Source organism: Hyperoodon ampullatus (assembly GCF_949752795.1).
Source record: "Hyperoodon ampullatus genome assembly, chromosome: 11".
NCBI lineage: Eukaryota > Metazoa > Chordata > Mammalia > Artiodactyla > Ziphiidae > Hyperoodon > Hyperoodon ampullatus.
In genome coordinates this window covers 93,144,548-93,164,559 of record NC_136924.1, presented here as the reverse complement: position 1 = coordinate 93,164,559, position 20,012 = coordinate 93,144,548, and the positions used below count along the sequence as shown (strand labels likewise).

The following is a 20,012-nucleotide window of genomic DNA, read 5'->3' as shown; positions in this document are numbered from 1 at the left end:
TGTGCTAGTCCTAGATTTGAAATAATGGAGACCTGGCAACCAGAGAAGAAAATCTCGAGTTACCACAGCCAAAGAAGAGTCTGAGCTTGGTGAGGGTATGATGACACATCCTGGAGAGAGATGAGGGGTAGGAAGTGCTGGCTGGAGAAACGGCCTCATGTCTGAGTGTCCAGGAGAAAGAAGAAAGTGCTCCTTGCCCTTGCTGTCCTAGGGTATAGGGGCAGCGCCCGGCAGCCAAAGGTGTCTGCCTGAACTGCAGAGCGCAGGGAGATCCCATCTGCACTTCTCCCTTTGGCATTTTCTGGGCTTGCCCAGCCAGGGTCCCTGCTCATTTTCTTGAGTTTAACTCAGAAGAGACGTAAACATCCTGGACACAGCCTAGATGGGACACAGATGTGAGGAAAACAGCACGGCCACTTCAAATGCTTCAGGGCATCATCAGCTGGTTAGGTTAAGGGAGAATGAAAGAGAGACAGAAAAAGAGACAGAGACCAAAATTAGGCAACTCTATAAGCTTTCTTTCCCTAAGAATCCTGATTATAATTCGATCACAGAAGACTACCCAGCAAGTTCCAATATATTCCAATATATGAAGTGCTCTCCAGAACGGATCCGGACAGAAGGTAATGTAAAAACATATACAATATTAAGACTTTCTAAATGTTGCTTAGTAGAGAAATTCAAGTCTCTGAAATGGGTCACACAGGAGATTTCATTTGGAACAGAAGCCCATAGTTAACAAAATTTCAGTAGGGAGGAGAAAAAGGAAACAGAATAAAACCAGGTTGAATCATTAATCAAAGACTGTGTATATGGTTTATGCTTTTTGGACCTAATGGTAAATAAAAAGTAGGAAAGCATTCTTCTTTTTAATGCATGTGACTAATACAGTAAAGGGACTGTTGACCATAAGCTCAAGGTGAAAGCGTCCTCGAAAACAAAAAGCAACTAAAATAAAAAACACAGAAACTAAAATCAATAGTGAGTGCATTTTACAAAATCAAACATTTCCCACAGAAAGTTGATTGAAAAAAATATGTAAATAGCTTCTGTTTTTACAGTTAAACTTTTTAATCTCTGGCGCATAACAGTAATTGAAAGAATTCTGAGAAATCAGACAAAAGTATTCGGCAGATTTGAATTAATGGGCCAAGCAAGCTTTTTTTCCTTGGCTTCCCTGTCAAATGAACCATAGCTTGAGTCTTTGGCTACAGCTTTGGCCGTGGGGAGGATTTCTGAGATGCCGACATAGTTTTTTTTGGCCATCCTTGAACTGGTGGTGATAGTGTAGGCATTGCTTCGGTAACACTTCATCGAGGACATGCAGAAAGTCTCTTTCATTCCTCTCCTAAAATTGGCATTATAAATGGAATACAGAGTAGGTTTAGAGGCTGAGGAACTAAAGGATATCCATGTGATAGCTGTAAAGACAAGGGAACTTTTCTTATAGTCTCGTTCATGGGGGTGCCACAGCTGAGCAACATGAAAAGGCAGCCAGGAGAGCAAAAACAGAAGATTTAAAATGAGGAACATCTTGATAGTTTTCACTTTTGTCCTTGGGACGATGTTCATTGTCCTCCTCACTGTTCGACCATCGGTGCCGATTCTCCAAATGTATTTTATGACCTTCTGGTAAAATAAGATTATGAGGACAGATGGAATCACAAAGCTCACCAAGAAATGGATGACGGCATAGGCAGTTCCTTCCCAAGAGGAGGGGAGGAAATAGTTACAATGACTGTCCCAGTTGGAGCCATAGAAAAAGAACACGGGGGTCACAAAGGCCGCCTCAAAGATCCAGGATGCTGCAATCATCTTCTTGGCTTTTTCTCTGGACACCTTGAAGCTCAGAGGGTAGACGATGGTGTAGAACCGGTCTATGCAGATGGAGAGGAGAACGTAGACCTGGACGCCCGGGGTGAGATACTGAAAGTAGCGCACGGCCTTGCACGTGGCGCTGCCCAGGGCCCACCGGCCGGTGGTGAACTGCAGCAGGACGAAAGGCATGCCGGCCAAGCTGATGAGCAGGTCGGCACACGCCAGGGACACCACAAAGTAGTTGGTGGTGGACTGAGTCCTCCTGCTCCGGTGGATGACCAAACACACCAGGGAATTGCCAAAGACAGAAAACAACCACAGGGCCCCAAAGAAAATGCTGGCTGTGGCCACTTCCCCGGGGTTTGGTCTGTAGTGCAGGTCTGTTCCATTGCTCCTCCAGCCGTGCTCCTCATAGAGCTCCGTCAGGTCTCGGCTCAGCAGAGGGGAGGCCATTTCCGTGCAACTGTGGTTTTGGAGGGGCACCAGAAGTGTAGGAACAACCAAAGGCGGCTTGCTGTTATCCATTCTGTGAGCAAAAACCATATTCATTTTTTCCCTCTTAGTTCTGGATAAGAAAAGAAGAATGAGGGCTCCTGTTAAAACGGTGTTACACGGATTGATTCCTAAGACTAACAATCTTATTTGACGCTTAGATCGGTTGTCATCTGTCAACGAGTAGGACTTGTGTGTTGGCAGGAAAACATAACTACTACCCAGAAAAAGCTCTGGCCCCGTTTCTCTTTCATTTCAGGATGGTTTCAGCTGATCCCAGCTCAGGCTTTCCCTGGCCTCCCCCTCTCCTGACCCTTAGTCAAATGTGGTGGAACTCATAGCAAGCCCCACTCCTACACTGAACCTTGTTCCCTTCATACGCTGGGGATCACGGAGGGTTAGAGAGCCCAAATCTGGCTCATGGTAAGGGTGTTACCCCCAAATGAAGTGCTGCTGGAATCCTGGGAGGTACGTGAGAAGTTCCTGAATGTCGTAACACTAAAGTAACGAGGCTGCAAGGGAGGAAAACTTGGGCAGGTGGAAACACACACAGGAGTCAGCTACGGAAAAAGCTAACAGAAACCTGTGAATACAGACTGACTGGCTACTGGGAATGACCCTGTCCTTACTTACTCTAGAATTTCCATTACAAAAGCATCATGGGAGCACATGGAGCAAACATAACACTTTCACGTGAGCCAGAAGTAGCTCATTTAATGACACATAAACATAGCCTGTTTTTTTCCAAAAGATGATAGGCCACCTATCAGTGATATATTTTGATGCTATTCTGTTGTTAGTGTTTCACAAAATGACCCTGACTGAGGAATATACAAGATGTCCTCTAATGAATGTGTAACCAGGTTACTAGAAACCTTATGGCATTCAGATGATTATAAGCAACCAACTCTAACTTTACCCAGCCTTTATTTTAACATTTTTTTCCCCTACTATTCAGTGAGGGGGGAAAAAAAAGGTATACTTTTTAATAGGGAAAAAGCCTGTATCATTGTGGGCCATTCAATTAAAATTGAGGTGACTGGTTGCAGTCCGATCATTAGGGTTTAATTTGGTCTGAATCTATTAAGCAGAAAGAGAAAGCACGGCGACTGAATCCATAATAACCAGAGCGATTCCACCTGGCCGGTGGTGCAGGGGAGGGCACACCAGCAACAGGCTCAGCAGGGCCTCCCAGCCCTCTCCGGGGCTCCTGTCACTACACCTCACAGAGAAACGTTTCTGGGGTTTAGAGGTGAGATGAAAGAACAGTTCTTAATGACCCATTTTTCCTTGAAGGGTTTTCCCAATGACTTGTGGTAGGGAGAGGGTGTTAATAGATATTGTCCTCACCAAGAAACCACATTCAACAAAAGTCTGGGGCTTAGGGCAACGCACTAAAGGCCAGGTCCAGGTTCCCTTCAAGGCTTTTTTTTGGTCCATGAAACAGCCCTACTTAATTTCTCAAAGAGAAATGTAAGGTAATTAGCCATTTTAATAACTAAAAGACCTTTAAGCATGGCTGACTGGTTGATAGTAAATTGTAAGACTAGCTACCATAATTTCCATATAAAAAATTAGGATACACGGTCTGAAGACAGGACATAAGATCTAAAATTAGCACTGTCGTAGAAAATCTGAAATGCATGACTGTTATCCTTACAAAATTGAAATAATCTTTTCACCTTTATATGTGTAAAACCTACAAAATTCAAAAAAAAACACACCCAAAACCCCCAAAAAACCCCTACAATTTTAAAAAAAGATTTAAAGTTTAAAAATAAAACAGATGAGCTATTTTCCCAGACAGAAAGAGCTGTTCTAAACTCTTTGGGGATGCCTGTGGCCTAAATACAACAGGAGCTGATAGCACAGGCACTTTCCCATAGCTCCACACACACTTTGAAACCTGTGAACTTCCTTCTGTTTCTTTCTTCCTCTCACAGCAAAACTCTGCAGATGAAACTCAAGATCTCCACTACCACCAAAGCGCTGCGAGGCCTTCATCCATCCTTTCCCCCAGCTGCTTTACATCAACTAGTGTGTCCACCAATTCCTCTGACGTCCCGCCCCCGCCCCACACACTCCTGCCTGGAAGCGCAGGATCCCACTGCTCAGAAATGGGACGACGGAGCCTGAGGAGTTCTCGAGTCTAGGTCTCCCCTGCTTGATGGCATGACTTTTCTGACTGGACCTAAAAGTGCTGCAGCTCTGTTTACTCATTCAATACACCAAGAAACTATGCTAGGTACTAGGAGAACAACGAAAAGTAAGGCTCATAAAAGGGTAAATGTATAACTGAGCTGTCTGCCATAGTATAACTAAATTCTATAATAATTATAATTAGTAGATAAGGAGCTAAGTGACAGAGAAAAATAGGGACCCGATTCTTCTTGGGATAGGGGGAAGGAAAGGAAAGGCTTCACAAAGGAGGTGAGGTGTAAGCCGGGGACCTGGAGGATGAAGGTCCTTTCTTCAGGAACACAAGGGGTTTTTTAAAAAGCCCCAAACATTCCAAGGGAGGGAGAAAGCATGTGGAATGATTTGGGGGTCATCCTTCTATGGCTGATCTTTTTTGGGCCCTTTTCCCCTTAGAGGTATAGTCTTCTGCAGACCACACCTCCCAGACTATACAGTCTCTAAATGCCCTACAATCAAACTGACCTACATTTTCCCCATGGTTATAATGAGAAGTTACATTTTCCACATTCATGGGCTGAAATGTGGTCACACAGTGGATAAGAATATACAGAGTGGCTGTGGATCCCTTGTTCATAGAGCATGTTGTTACTCCTTTTCCCAGTTTGTTTTGCTTTAGAGCCATGGTTCTCTAGCTTAGCAACACACTGAACTCTCCCAGGGAGCTTTAAAAAAAAATACTGATGCCTGGGTCCTACCCTCAGGGATTCTATCTATCTATCTATCTATCTATCTAGATATTTATTTATTTATTTATGACTGTTTTGGGTCTTCGTTTCTGTGCGAGGGCTTTCTCTAGTTGCGGCGAGCGGGGGCCACTCTTCATCGCGGTGTGCGGGCCTCTCACTGTCGCGGCCTCTCTTGCTGCGGAGCACAGGCTCCAGACGCGCAGGCTCAGCAGTTGTGGCACACGGGCCTAGTTGCTCCGCGGCATGTGGGATCGTCCCAGACCAGGGCTCGAACCCGTGTGCCCTGCATTGGCAGGCAGATTCTCAACCACTGCACCACCAGGGAAGCCCCGCTCAGGGATTCTGATTTAATTGCTCTGGAGTGCAGCCTGGGCATCGGGATGTTTCAGAGTTCCCCAGGTGATCCCAACGTGCAGCCCAGACTAACAATCCCTGCTTTAGAATGGCTTCCATGTTTCCGTCTTCTCTCATTAACTGTGGGGTCCTGGGAAAAGGGCATTATTCTTTGTCCGTGCTCTGCAGCTTCCACTGAAGTTCTTTACATTAATAATCGCTTGTTAGCTATTTACTGAATTGACTCCATAAGTACAGAGAACTGAAATACAGGCCTCCTACTCTAGGTGGCTCTGCTAGGAGAATTAAATGCAGAGACAGAAAATCACCGTGTGTTCTCAGAGAGCCGAAACGCTGGTGACCATGGAGACAGGGGAAGACATGGCTCCAGAGCAGAGCAGGGCAGGTGAAACTGAAGTCACCCAGGTCAACTCTCATTTAAGGGACACTCAAGGTAGTTTAGGTGACCGCAGCCAGCCTCCTGCACCCCCTCCCAGAAAACATGGTCTGCCATATTATAACTAAATTCTAGGGTCCCGAAGTAAAAGTTCAGAAAGGTCTCCCCTGATCCATTAATTTGGAAATAAATACATCTTCAAGGGAGTGTTTCTGAAATACAAGGGCTGCGGAATTCATAATTATGTCTGGGTCATCATATTCAGTAATTACAGCAGCAACAAGAAAGACTTCTTCACCTCTTTCCTGCTCAACCTGTCTGTTCCCAACCAACTCAGAGACTGCCACATGACACACTCCATTGGGTTGATATTGAGGGCCCCTATTTTAAAATATATCTCTATCTATATATTATCTGAGAGGAATTATTCATCTATTGGGTTCTAAGAGATGGGTTTTAATATATAGGTGGGGAAAATGGTGGATGGGTTGACATGGTGTAGAGCTAGGGACTGGGGGACCTCTGAAATAATGGGACCCTGGAGAGTCCCATCATTACAGAGGTCTGGGTCTAGATATAAAATGATATGTCTATCATTTTATACTGTAATTTTTATTTTGAACATTGTCTCCCTTGTTGCATTATGAGTTCCTTAAGGACAGTGACTGTGTCCTTATATCCCTGGGGCATTCAGATATTAATAAAGGTTTACTAAATAAAAAAATGGATAGAGGTGTTAAGAAAAATTATCCAATACTTGAAAATAAGGCAGAGAGCATAGCATAAGTTTTTTTTTTTTTTTTTTTTTGGCTGCACCCTGTCCAGGGATCGAACCCAAGCCCCTGCATTGGAAGCGTGCAGTCTTAACCACTGGACCGCCAGGGAGGTCCCCATAGCATAACATTTTAATGTCATGCTACAACATTGTTAAATGGGCTTCCCCAAGGATTATTTAATTCCCTGGAAGAATGTATCTGTGCTTGATTTTGCTATTACTATATGACTAGCGCCCAGATATTACACGCTAACATGGAAATTTCTGTCTAGTAGAAAAAATAACCCCAAAGGTTATAGACTTATTGCCCTGTAGGACAGTAACCAGCTCTGTGCCTCCTGGCAATCTTATGCTCACATTATTTAAGGAAACAAACGAGAGCAATGACAAAAAACCCTATAAATATCCATTTATTCAAATGCTCTTGGAAGCAAACTTATTATCTGATCAGTTCCTTCAGTAATAAGTTAATAAATCTTTGACATGGTGTTCATTCTATATTTGAAGGAGAGTCATGATGAATGACAGTCATGATTTTAACTTTTTGAAAATCTTATTTTGATGGATGGCTGAATGTATGAATGATTAGAAACTAATGAGAGGACCACAAAGAGGAATAGAGGGGCACAGATGAGAAACTGTGTTTACTTCACAGTCTGCCAGTGGCTATTCCTGGATAAGCATATCCTTGCTGGTTAGGTTTCTTCTAGACTCAAAAAACCCTAACAACGGATTCTTTTTCCCTCCTGAAATTATAAAGATCCACAGATGTTCTCATAATATAGGAAGACCATTTTTTTCTGACATTTGTTTAAAAATTTAATGGCAAATTAGAATTTTATGATGTTGAATATTTATATGATTTGGTTGGGGAAAAAAAGTGAACGGAAACATTTTTTGTAGAATGGAAAGTATCTGCTGCACCTAAGCAGATACATTGGCTGTTTACTAATGAGCAGTGAGATTAATTACAATGATGACAGTACTTATAACATTACTACTACCAAGAGTTAGTATTTATTTTGTGCTTACTATGTGTCTGGTACTTCATATGCATAGCCCTTCGAGGTAGGTAACATGATTAGCCTATGGGAAAAACTGAAGTTCTTCCCCAAGGTCATACTGTTGGAAAGCCACAATGGGCTGGATGTGAATTCAGACAGTCAAACTGGCTGTACATGGACTTCTCAATCAAACATAGGAATATGAAGTTATTCCCCCACAGCCTCTTGCTACCCACAGATACATCTGTTCAGTATGCTAGCTGAGAAATATGTGACACAGTGAACATTTGGGGGAAAAAAAATCACTCCCACTATATACTGCACAGAGGCTTAGCATCAAAAGTGCAGTAGAAATGTTGGTCTAGAAATACAGCCTTTCTTCAGAATAAAGAATGTGAGAATATTGGAAATTCCTTATCGCAGATGATTAACTTGTTGCCTTTTAAATGCGGAATGAAAGCAGAACTCTAGACTTCAGTTTGATTAAAGTGCAGAAAAAGTTTGATCAATAGTATTTCCCTGAGTAGGAAATTCCCTTTTAAATTTTAATTGTTGTAATTTAGGAAATATAATGGTGGTAGATATTTTTCTTAAATATTTCACTGTTATGTAGGCTTGATTTACCTATATATGAAATAAGAATGGAACAGAGGTGGACTGGGACTGGCTTGCATGGGGCTCCTAAGAGACAGCTGTGCACATTCCTTCCCAACTCCAAGTTCAGTGACATCATGTTGGTATCATGAATCAGCCATGGTAGGAATAGTCACACCATGAAACTGACGAACATCACAAATAGGTTTTTTCCCTGAAGAGCCAGTTGTTAAACGTTGACCAGCCCACCGCTTCCAGTAGGGCAGAGTTTAACAGGGTAACCTATCCCGAAGTCCTGAACTTACACACATCCCTGAATTTACAAATGGCTAAGGAGGTCCCATAGGCTCTTCAGAAGCTTCCTGAGTTCGTATCTTGCTTTCTGGCTCTGAGCTACGGCTCTGGTGTGGACACTGAGCTGTGTGCTTTACAGAACTACGTTAAGGCCCAGGTAGCCACCAGCATGACTGTGGTGGGGAACAGGAAAACCAGAGAGACAGAGACATGTTCTCATAATGTGCCACCCAGATAGGCTTGCCAGACAAAATACAGGATGCCCAGTTAAATGTGAATTTCAGATAAATAACACATAATTTTTTAGCATAAGTATGTCCCATGTAATATCCCCTGCAATATTTAAATGGTGTCCTGTATTTTTATTAGCTAAATCTGACAAACCTACACACCCAGAACATAATCTTCTGCTGAAAAACATTTATTTTTCATCTCACAATACAGGAATATTGCAAAGTGGTTATGTGTGCAGGCTTTGAAGCAGACAGCTGAAGTGTGCGTCCTTCCTCTGTCACTCACTAACTAGTTGTGTGATCCAAAACAAGTTATCTAACCCTCTTGATTCCAGTGTTCTCATCTGTAAAATGGGGACAATTAGTCCCTATCTCATTTGATTATTATGAGGATTAAATGAGATAACAGGAGTTAAATGAGTTATTACAAGTCAGTCTGTCTGGTACGAGAAAAACACTCAATCAGTGTTATCCTACTGTAGTTCTAAAACACACCTAGCTTGGTGTCTGGCACATAGCAAGTGCTGAAAAAATTAGCACTCTTACTACTGTCAGCCCATAAAAGTCTTCTAAGCCATATGACCAGCAAATTTTAGTAACCACATCACATACTATAGTGATAATACTAACATTAGTCACATAATTTAGCACTGTTAAGGATGAATGGCTTTTGTGAAGGGGCCTGGGTACCTAATCATCATTCACAACATTGTTTTTAAGGGGAAAGTCATTGGGGTCCAAATAAATAAACATAACCTTTCTCCAAGTTGGGGATGATTTTATAGTGACATGTTAGCCAGATAAAACCTTTTTCTATACCCTAAACCAAAAGATGTAATATAACTGGATTGACTATGTCTTTCTCAAAAGCATATAGAGTCTATCCTGCTTAAATTATTTCCTTTAGATAATTTTGAATAATTGCAAAAGAACCTCATACTTTCAGTGAAAACCAAGTTTCTTCTCCACCATCTGAGACCACTAGCATCATGACTTAATAAGCCTGGAATTTTCCCTAATGCCCTTTTCCCTTTCCTCCTGTTATATAAGATATATAAATATTCCTCCATAATATTTCCAGGTCTATGCCTTTCAGTCTGTTTCCCAACTGGGATCAAGCAGTTTCCTGAGATCGGACTTGGCATATTTTCTTTTTGTTTGAATATTGGCTATGCTTTCAAGGAGAACATGATTTTTTGAACAGAGAAGGATTTTCAGAACAGCCTCTTCTAACATCACAAAATTACCCATAATGACATTTCTGGGTGAGAAATTCTAGATATCTAGATTTAAGGAACTATTCCTCTTCTATCACCTTTACCTTTCTTTGTTCTTTACATGAATTCTAAAATATTAGAAATAAACAAAGTCAGCATCCTTGGTGTGATTTCCAGAAACTAGGGAGGCTTCTGGAATAATTTCAATGTTTCAGTGTTTCAATGTTTCAATTTCAATGTTTCAATAATTTCAATGTTTCAGAACCATCAGAGCATCATTCTTTTAAAGTCAAAGTCCTGTTTTAGTATATGTGCTGCCGAAGTGAGCACCAAAGTTCCATTTAAAATGTAACTACTACTTAAAGATAAATTTTTTTACATATTATCAGTAGAGCAGTGATCTCTGAGACTCCGTCTATCTCTGAGATCTATGATCTCAGAAAGGAGCCCGAGCTTCACCCCATGTGGAGGTTTATATTGACCATGAGCTGCAATCCTCCCCAAATTCTCTGCAAACCAAGTTGCAGGAGAAAATGTTAGGTCATACTGGCTCCTCTTTGGGAGAATATATAAAGGACACTATCCAGTATTTCCCACCCTAATGGCCACTTAGTCGGGTTCTGTGTGGAATGGTTTAATAACACAGAACTTCCCTCCCTCCTGTTCTCACAAAGTCGGTGGTCAGATAAAATGGGAAAAAGAAAAAGAAACACCAAGAAACTTCACCATAAGAAATGACTAATTTGTTATGATGGTATATTCAAAGTAGTCCTCAATCACACAAAATATCCAAATTTTTATCACTTAGTATGAGCCAGGATTGTGCTAAATGCCGGAGATACAGAAGTTAACTAGACAGACAAGGTCTCTGCTTTTATGGAGCTTTCCTCTAGTGGGAGAAACAATATTACACAGCTAAATAAGAAAAACTACCCAATTAATAAAGAAATGGTTAGTGCTATGGAGAAAAATAAAGCAGAATGGGGAACCAAAATGGATGGCGGATGGTTGGTTGGTTACCCAATGGCCATTCCCAACTCCTTCCTTGCCTTCCTCTCTCCAGAGGCTGTAAAGGAAAGATAATCACTTCCCACGATTCCTTGCAGCTAGGGGTGGTCACATCAACATCACCTGCTTCTGGCTACTGAGACAAGAGAAGGTCTCCTGGCAGGGTGCTGGAAGGCTCTTGGGAAAATCTTTCTTAATAAAAGGAAAAGTGCGTGTGGGGAGTGTTCTCTCTTACGGACCTGGCTGCCCCTCACCTCCTGCCTTTGTAAACTGTCACGTGATGATGTCAGGGCACTGGGTGGGATGTTACGAGGTCAAGGGAGGTCCTAAGACTCACAAAGATATCATCCAGTGCCCTGACACTGTGGTACTGCTAGGACACCTGCCTCCAGACAACTTGTTAAATAAGTAGTAGGTTCCTTTATGGCTTAAGCCCTTTTTGAGTTTTCAGTTATTTGCCTCTAAATGCATCCTGACAGATACAGGGTCTTACTTCAGATAGAGTCACCAGAGAAGGATTCTCTGAAGAAGTGATACTAGAGCTGAAATCCCAATGACAGGAAGCCAGCCATGTGGAAATTAGAATAGAATTCTAGGCAGAAGGAACAATGAGTGCAAAAGTCCTGGGGCAGGAACGAGCTTGTTATGTGGCTGGAGCATATGAATGTGGAAGAAAATGAGATAATCAGAAATGTAGGCAGGGGTCAGATCACATACGGCACTGTAGGGCACCAGTGTTATTCTTATTGCAGTGAAATCCATTGCAGGTTTTAAGCAACAGAGGGATATGAGTATGACCTGATTTGTGCTTTAAAAATACAACTTTAGTTGCTGTATAGGTGGCTGAGAGTAGAAGGGAGACCAGCTAAGAGGCTCTTACAATAACCTAGGTACATGATGATGGTGGCTCAGACCAGGGCAGTAGCAGTGTAGGTGGAAAAAAAGTAGATGGATATTGAAACTATTTAGGAGACCACAGAGCCACCAAGATTTGCTGATGTTAGGGGATGGGGATGACTCCTAGGTTTGAGGGTCTGAGATGGGGCAAGAAAAAGTCTGGGGAGCTGGAAATCAACAATTCTATTTTGGCTGAGTTAAATTCCTATTAGATATCCAAGCAGAGCTATCCAGTTAGCCGCTGAATATAGAAGTTTGGAGAAATGTCTCTTCAGATTCTTTGCCCATTTTTATTAATTCACTCATCATTCCATAAACATATTTTAAGATCATACTATGTGCCAGGACGTACTCTGCTAAGAACTGGATGTACAATGGCAAACAAAACTGTCCCTACCCTTATGAAGGTCATAGTCTAATTAGTTGTGGAGGAGTGGAGAGAAGAGTAAGAAATAAGCACAAATAAAGACGGTAAGTTGTAATAAGTTCTACAAAAGACGTGTTATAAGAGAGCTTGGCAGGAGGCCCCTCTCTTGGGCTGGGAGGTTCTGGAAGCCATGGAGGCAGGAGAAGCAGGGACAGAGAACAGGGTCATCTACAGTAGACTCGCCAGGACTCCTGCTGCAGACAGACGACAGGACAAGGAAATCTGGTCACCACGCTGCCCTGGATCCCCAGCCTCCTTCCAGATCCTGAACAATGTTTCAGGCTCCTTGAGGCCTGGCCTTAGGACGGCTCTTGTGATAGGCTGTTGTTCGTAAGTTGGCTGAGAATTCTCTGCAGTGAAAAGAACCTATCCCATGGGGGGAGGGAAGAGAGAAAGCGGGGTAAGTGGGGCCTGGAGGGACAAGGTGCCTCTGGGAAATTCCTTTCACTCTTGTGCCACAGATTGGCTCCCCGGTTCTCCCTCCCCACTCTGCACTATGTGCCCATCAGGTCATTTAAGCTGTGAGCAAAGAACACCTTCTTTCTGCTTAGAGAGGAAGAAAGGGGGGAGAGAGGAGGTCTGACTCACTCCCCCGCAGGTCATTGCTCCATGGGGTCAGCGGCTGCCCACTGATAACTGCAGTTGGGAGACTCCACCGCCTGGTACAGAGACAGGGTAAGTTGTTGAGATACTGATGTGCATGCGCTGTGCTCCTTGCTAGGACTGTTTTCCTATCCCCTTCTGAGGATGAACCCAGGCCCAAAGTACTGTCTTGTCTTAGAGGAGAGTTGTCTCACTGGGCCTGAGACAAACCTGTTTCCTTGGCTCTTGTCTTCTGGAAGCTGGGTTCTCTGGGGGGATTTCTGTAGAGGGGAGGAGAGAGAAACAAGGACCTCTGAACCAGGAATGTGGCTGTACCCCTGTGGAGCCCTGCAAAGGGGAGTCCTGGATGAGCACAAGGGAGCTTTTGAGGATGATGAAAATGTTCTGAAATTGGATTATGTGATGGTTGTACAACTCTTTAAATGGAACAAAAGTCACTGAACTGTACCCTTAAAATGAGTGAATTTAATGGTATGTAAATAAAGCAGTTATAAAGAAAAGGTAGGCCTGGGACCCTTGCCTCACTTACACACTGTGCTCCAGGTAAGGGACTGGTGGTGATGGAGGCGTGTCCAAGGAATAGAGTTCCCCAGCTGGAGAAGAGGCCACTGCTCCAGGGTGGGGGTGGAGGTGCCCCGAAGCAGCAGGTCCATCAGCCTTCAAGGACACACACCAGCTCAGGCCATAATTACATCTCTGCTATAATCAGAGGAGATCCAAGCCTAGAGGGACCACCCTATACACTGTGTTGTGTGTAAGAGCCCCAGGACCTAGAAAGAGGAAGAGAGTCCCAGTAGTGTTTGTCACCGACTTTCCCATTATCCTGGTAGGATGGAGCCTTGCTATTATTTAAAGGAAATAATGTGTGAAGTAGGCAGAATGGCCCCCCAAAGATGCCCATGCCCCAATCCTGGAACCTGTGAATATGTTACATTATATAGTAAAAGGGACTCGGCATATACAATTAAGGTAATGGAGCTTAAAATGGGAAGATTATCCTGGATTATCCAGGGGGACCCAAACTAATGAGCCCTTACAAAGAGAGAACTTTCTCGGCTAGTAGCAGAGAGATGCGGCAGAAGCCAGAGAGACATTCCAAGAGTGAGAAGGAATCAACGTGCTGTTCTGGCTCTGAGATGCCGGGGCCCACATGCAAGAACCAGGGAGAGGCCTCTGGGAGTTACCAGTGGCCCCCAACTGAGAGCCATCAAAGAAACGTGGCCTTGGTCCTAAAGCACGAGGCACTGGATTCTGCCAACCACCGAAATGAGCTTGGAAGGGGAATCGTCCCTGGAGCCTCTAAAAAGGAGCATGGTCCTGCCAACACCTTGAAGCCTTGTGAGACTCTAAGCAGAGAAACTGGCCAAGCCCACGCAGACTCCTGACCCGCAGAACTGTGATGTAATAAATGGCCATTATTGTAAGCCACTAAGTTTGTGTTAATTTGTGACAGCAGCCAGAGAAACTAATTCAATATAGCATCTGTTATATAACTGAGTGTGAAAACTGAAACTCATACCAGCCATTCTATCACTTTCCACTACCCCACCATCATCTAGAATATTAGAAACCCCCAAAAGCTTAAAGAATGTAGTACTTTCTACTTCACCTTAAATGTTAGACTGGAGACTAAGAAACCTAAGTTATAATTATGATTATAAGCACTGAACAGCAAGTCAAGAGGCCCAGGTCTTATTTTTACATCGGTGTAAGGACCTTACGTAAATTAATCTCCCTGAATCTCTATTTCCATATCTACAACATGAATGAGTTGGTCTAGATGATTTCTAGGATCATTTTTGCTCTCTGAACTACAACTGATAGGTAGACATTGTGACGAGCAACACACTTGCATTTAACTTATAATCCACCGCTTTCACCTGGCGGAGAGTGCATCCTGAAAGTGCACTGTGATGGGAGGACAGGGAAGCTGTGTAGGGCTGCTGGGGCCCAGTTCTTGAGCCTCTGCTGTCCAAGCCTGGTAGTCTGGGTCTCCAAAGGAGAGCTGAATTGTACAGAGGGGCCAGCCAAGCCCTCCTCACTAATTATCCTGGATGTGCCAGTAATGTCTTACCGAAGATTCCTTGCAAGAAGCGGTCTGGTCTAAGAAGACCTGCCACCTGTGTTTGCTTCCCATCCCATGTAACACCAAACTTCTCAGCAGGGAGAAACACTTGCTAGAACCCCTGACTGTCCTCGACCGACTTTCCACACCTGTCCTCCTCGTAAGGGATCTTTCAAATTTTGAAGAAAACAATTTGGCCCCAGAATTTGCACCTCGCCAAATTCAATTTAATTTATTACAACAAACATTTTTTGAATAGTTGCCGTGTGCTCACTGGGTCCAAGTTTGGGAGGGAGATGTTCAGTTTTATGTCTAATCTCTGATTTCAGTATCAACATCTTTAGTTGTACGACTGAAATAGGACACGGGGTGGGCAAAGACCAGACTCATTACACTCAAAGCAAAGAGCTGTACAGTAGATATGATTTATAGCTATTTGAAAAGAAGGTGAAGGATTCGTTAAGAACCGGGTGTAAGCACCGAACAGGGAGTTACTAAGGACTTCCGTTTTTCAGAAGCATTTACATTGTCTCACATCAAGTTCACATCAACACTCTGGGGAAATTTTGATCTGCACCACTGTCTTCAATCAGGGTTTTCCAAGAAAGCAACCTTCAGGTTCATGGAGCAGAAGTTAGATTTGAATTTGCAGTAACATGTATTTTTCATGGACAAATTATGCAACTATATATGTGGTCAGATGTGACTGAAAATATGGCTGAACATGTATTTGCATATGTTTCACATGGTTAATATATTTTTTAGTGCCATATATTTTTAGACATTTTATAAGTTAAAATGCTACTGCTATCACTTCTCAGTGCTTCTTATTTTAATCCTCTCTGCATATCAGCAATGATTGACCAAAATCACCAACACCAGCAATTTTCAACCTCTTCTTCAGAGGCAGATGTGACAAATGTGTCCATACATGTGATACACTCCTACAGACACATCCAGAATTACATGTAACACCAAGAGCGCAGCCTACAATCTTCAACCTAAGAAGTCACGTTGAAAAGAAAATAATTATGTAGATATCCTTACATTTATTCTAATTAGTTTTTAAAAAAATGAACCACCAGCAAACTTTGGTATTTTAAAAGCTAGAAATTATTTGCAATAGACATTTTTTGTTTGGGACATATTTTGACACTTTGGTTGATAAGCACTGCCCTGCTATACCGTAAGTATAGAACTGAAATCTGAATTCTTGAAGGGTAAGGGTGCCTGACACATAGAACCACGGAAAAGGTAATAAGAGAGAGAAACATGGCTATTCTCCACACTGGGCAATGGTGGGATATGACAAACCTGTTACAAAAGTCTAGCATTTCCCTGGAAATAATTAATTTCCTACCTATGCTCTTTAAAGCCACTGACATCCCAGGGAGTCTTCATAGCCTGCCTCCAAATTCAAAGGTGTATTCCCTTCTTTAGATGTAGAAGAAAATAACTCTGAACGTATTTAAAATGTGAAGAGGCTATGTTATCTCGACCATGATGCGTGGTTGACAGCACGGGCTCTTAGACTAGTGGTTCAGAGGTCATTTTGCCTCCCAGGGGGCATCTGGCAATATCAGGAGACATTCTTGGTTGTCACAACTCGGGGAGGAAAGTGTTGACATCTGGTAGAGGCCAGGGATGCTGCTAAACATTCCACAATGAAGAGGACAGCTTCCCCCCACCCCCCAACAGAGAATTATCCGATCCAAGAGGCCAATAGTGCTGAGATTGAGAAACCCTGCTCTCAAGCCAACCTGCCTGGGTTTCAAATCACCTGTTACCTATATAAGTTACTAAACATCTATGTGTTTATTGAGTGTCTTTACCAGTAAAATTAGGATAAAAACAGTGTCCACCTTCTTGATTTGTTGTGAGAATAAAATAAATGACACAGACAGGAGCTAAGAACAATGTCTGGAAAAAAGCTAGTGTTTAACAAATGTGTACTTTCATTACCATTATATGCATCGAAAAAGACTGAGAGGAAAAACACCAAAATTTTAAAATAAGTTGTTTCTAGGTGGCCAGACCATGACTGGTTTTTATGTTCATTACACTTTTATATTTCTTTATATTTTCCAAATTTTCTAGAACTGTATTTGTATTACCCTAATATCCAAAAACATTGTTTTTTTAAAGAATGTAGAGGAAAGAACTTTACTTTGTGACATAGTAGAAAGAGCACAGAATCAGAAAGACCTGGATTCAGATCCTGGCTTTATTTGTTGTGTGTGACTTCGGGCAGATTAGTTACTCTGAGCTTCAGTTTCCTGATCAGAAACTGGGGCTAACAATGCATATCAGAGAGCTTCCATCAGGATTAAACATGACAGACATCCAGTGCCTTGGAAATATGCTGAATGACAGGCTCCAAGAGACGGGTGCTTTCAAAGTTTGGCCCAGGAAAAGTGACTCTATAAACAGGGAAATATAGTCATGATGGTAACTCCCCTCTTGCTTTTTAAACTGTCCTCTTGGAGAAGCCACCTCCCATCTCACCCACTGTTTGCCTGGGTTCAGAGGAGAAACTGCATCCACACTTTGGTCCTTCTCTCTATTCTTTCCACCTCCCCACATATACATCCTAGGAAAGGACCTGATAATTCAGCAGGCAGGGCTTACTGGCAGCGGGAAGTTACTAAGAGTGAAAAGCAGGACCCAGGCATCACTTTCACATGCCCACTGAGGGACATGTTCATTGTCTTTGTTCTTGTTTCTTCTTTCATCCCTAGCCTCCAAGCTGAAAGCATTCTTGGCAAGGCCTCTCCTCCAGAGGAACCGCTCCACTTTCTCTCCATTCTATCTTCTCCTGTTCAGCTGGTAGAGAGCACTGCCCCCTTTCAGTTTTGAGAGGGATGAGTAGGAAGCCCAGAGAGGCTTCCAGATCTAAGCCTCTTGTGTGCACTAGCCTGGCTCATCTGAGAAGGCCGGCAAGCGTGCGGTGGGCAGGCAGCACTGGCCTGGCTGTACTGTGCTTCCAGCAGGGCCGTTTCTTTTCCACCCCTCATTCTCTCCAGGTCACACTGAAGACCAGGAGGATGAGTAGACAGGATTCAAGGACCCAAACCGTAACCACAAACCCCACTCTTAATGCTCCTTAATGACTTAATCAGATGGAAAAAGAATAGACTAGGTTATATTTGTGTATATTATCAGCAGGGGTGACTATTTTAAGCCAGGTTAGCCTGCTAACTTAAATTCAAATCCAAAGCAACCTTTCAAGATGCCCTGAGACAATCCTTCGTACTCAGGTCCTAACTGCCACGGTGTGGAAAAGGCAGTCTGGCTCAACCCACTCTGACTCTGAAGACCCCATGGTTCTCCAGGGAGGAGTCTTGTAGTCCTACCGGGTGGGCTCTTGGTGCAGTGTTCTAGCGACTGGGAGGCACAGCTGATGAGGGCAGGATCGCCTGGGGCAGGAACTGACCTTCTCACGACATTCACTCTCAACCCAAGATGAACTATTTCAACACGGGGAGACGGTGTCAGGCAAAACAGCAGAGGAAAATGAGAGTATTTAGGGTGCCCCCATCTAGATGTAAATAAAAATATCAGGAGAACTTCATTCTAAATATAAATAAAATGTCAGGGGGATTGGTAATACCCAGGAAATAATTTATGGATCCTTCTGGAACTCTAGTCTGCTATTGCTCCAGGGTCTGTCTGACTAGCATATGTACATTTCAGACATAATAGTGACTGTTGCCAAGTTCTCTCCTAGTACACGTTTACCTCCTCACTATCCTCCCCATAAAAGCGTGCAAAACAAACTAGGCACGGGCCCCCAGAATGCTGTCAGTCTTCAGTCTTCCCATTCTTCATTCACAAGGGTACACTGAGATGATACCATAAACGGGCTGGGTGCTAAGTGCTAGAAATCCAGAGATGGAAGGAGATGGTCCCTTCTGTCCAGAAGCTGACTTCGGATGACTACAGTAGCTAGCGTTAAGTGTACCTGTTCCAGGGAAATGCTGATTTCAGCAGGGATCAAATCTAAGAACTAAAGTTCAATAAAGTTTAAGGTGTCAAGGGGACTCCTTCCTCTCAAAGTATTCTTCAACTGAAACCGTGAAGGAAACACTTCATAGAGTGAGGAATTTCCAAATTTTGGATTCCTACCCCCCTTTTCTTCCTCTTTGTATCTCTGACCTAGTAACTTCTCTAAGTTTTCCCACAGCATATAAGAATGAGATCAGTCATCTTTTCTTGTCAAGGGTCAAAAGGGAAACTACACAGACCAAAAGGAGGTAACCCTTATATTTCAGGTATTTCCAGAAGTTAAAAAAAATTCCTCTTTTCCCCTTAAAAACCTAAATTAATTTGCAAAAAGGGAGAAATCTGTTCCCTATTTTAAAGTATGATAATAGTATTTTAAAGCAATAAATCTAGTCAGTTTGATAACATAGTTTGTGTTTATAATTTCAGAAGTTTTTAATCTATTTATTTTATTTTGAAAACCAGGTAAGTAGTGTTAATATGCTTAGGCTGGTCTTATTACTAGGTCCTGAGGATGGAAGAATGTTTCTAGGTTTGATTAAAAAAAAAAAAAGAACCATGATGTAATTTTAGATTTCTCTTTTTCCTTTAGACATCATTTGGTCACCACTGCAATACAGTGTTTTACTACCAGATATCTATACAGTACAAGGGGAAGAGAAGAACAGGTAATTACTTACTGGGTTATTTGGGGGTACAGAATGTGACTACTGGGATAATTCAAGATTACTATAGATTTCACTGGGGGTCTGTTTTAGCCAGGAAAGCTGATTCAATGTTCTAGTAGCATCAGCTGAACAAAATTTGTAGCCAAATCAACTGTTGACATCATTTGAAATAACAGGAGCAGGGAAGCAGCATAGTTCAGTGGTTAAGATCATGGACTCTAGGGTCAAGTTTCTTGGGTCCAAACCCTGTTTCTCCTATTTGCTAGCTGTGTGGCCTTGGGAAAATTCCCTAACTTCTCT

The 20,012-nt window shown here is 42.7% G+C and overlaps 2 protein-coding genes across 2 annotated transcripts in view; one reads left to right on the top strand and one right to left on the bottom strand.

The window, feature by feature from the left end:
- CREBL2 (cAMP responsive element binding protein like 2) overlaps positions 1 to 19,716 on the top strand; it is a gene marked incomplete at both ends in the record, with an annotated part of 53,909 nt that extends 34,193 nt beyond the window's left edge. The window contains 1 exon segment of the mRNA XM_079714980.1: positions 19,637 to 19,716. Within this exon segment, the coding sequence (XP_079571106.1) occupies positions 19,637 to 19,716 (80 nt within the window).
- On the bottom strand, positions 1,114 to 2,382 carry GPR19 (G protein-coupled receptor 19; the record flags this gene model as incomplete). Its single annotated transcript, XM_079715436.1, has 1 exon — positions 1,114 to 2,382. Exon 1 carries the CDS (start codon positions 2,365 to 2,367, stop codon positions 1,114 to 1,116), a length of 1,254 nt encoding a protein of 417 aa, XP_079571562.1. The 5' UTR covers positions 2,368 to 2,382.
- Positions 19,717 to 20,012: the final 296 nt, after the last annotated feature.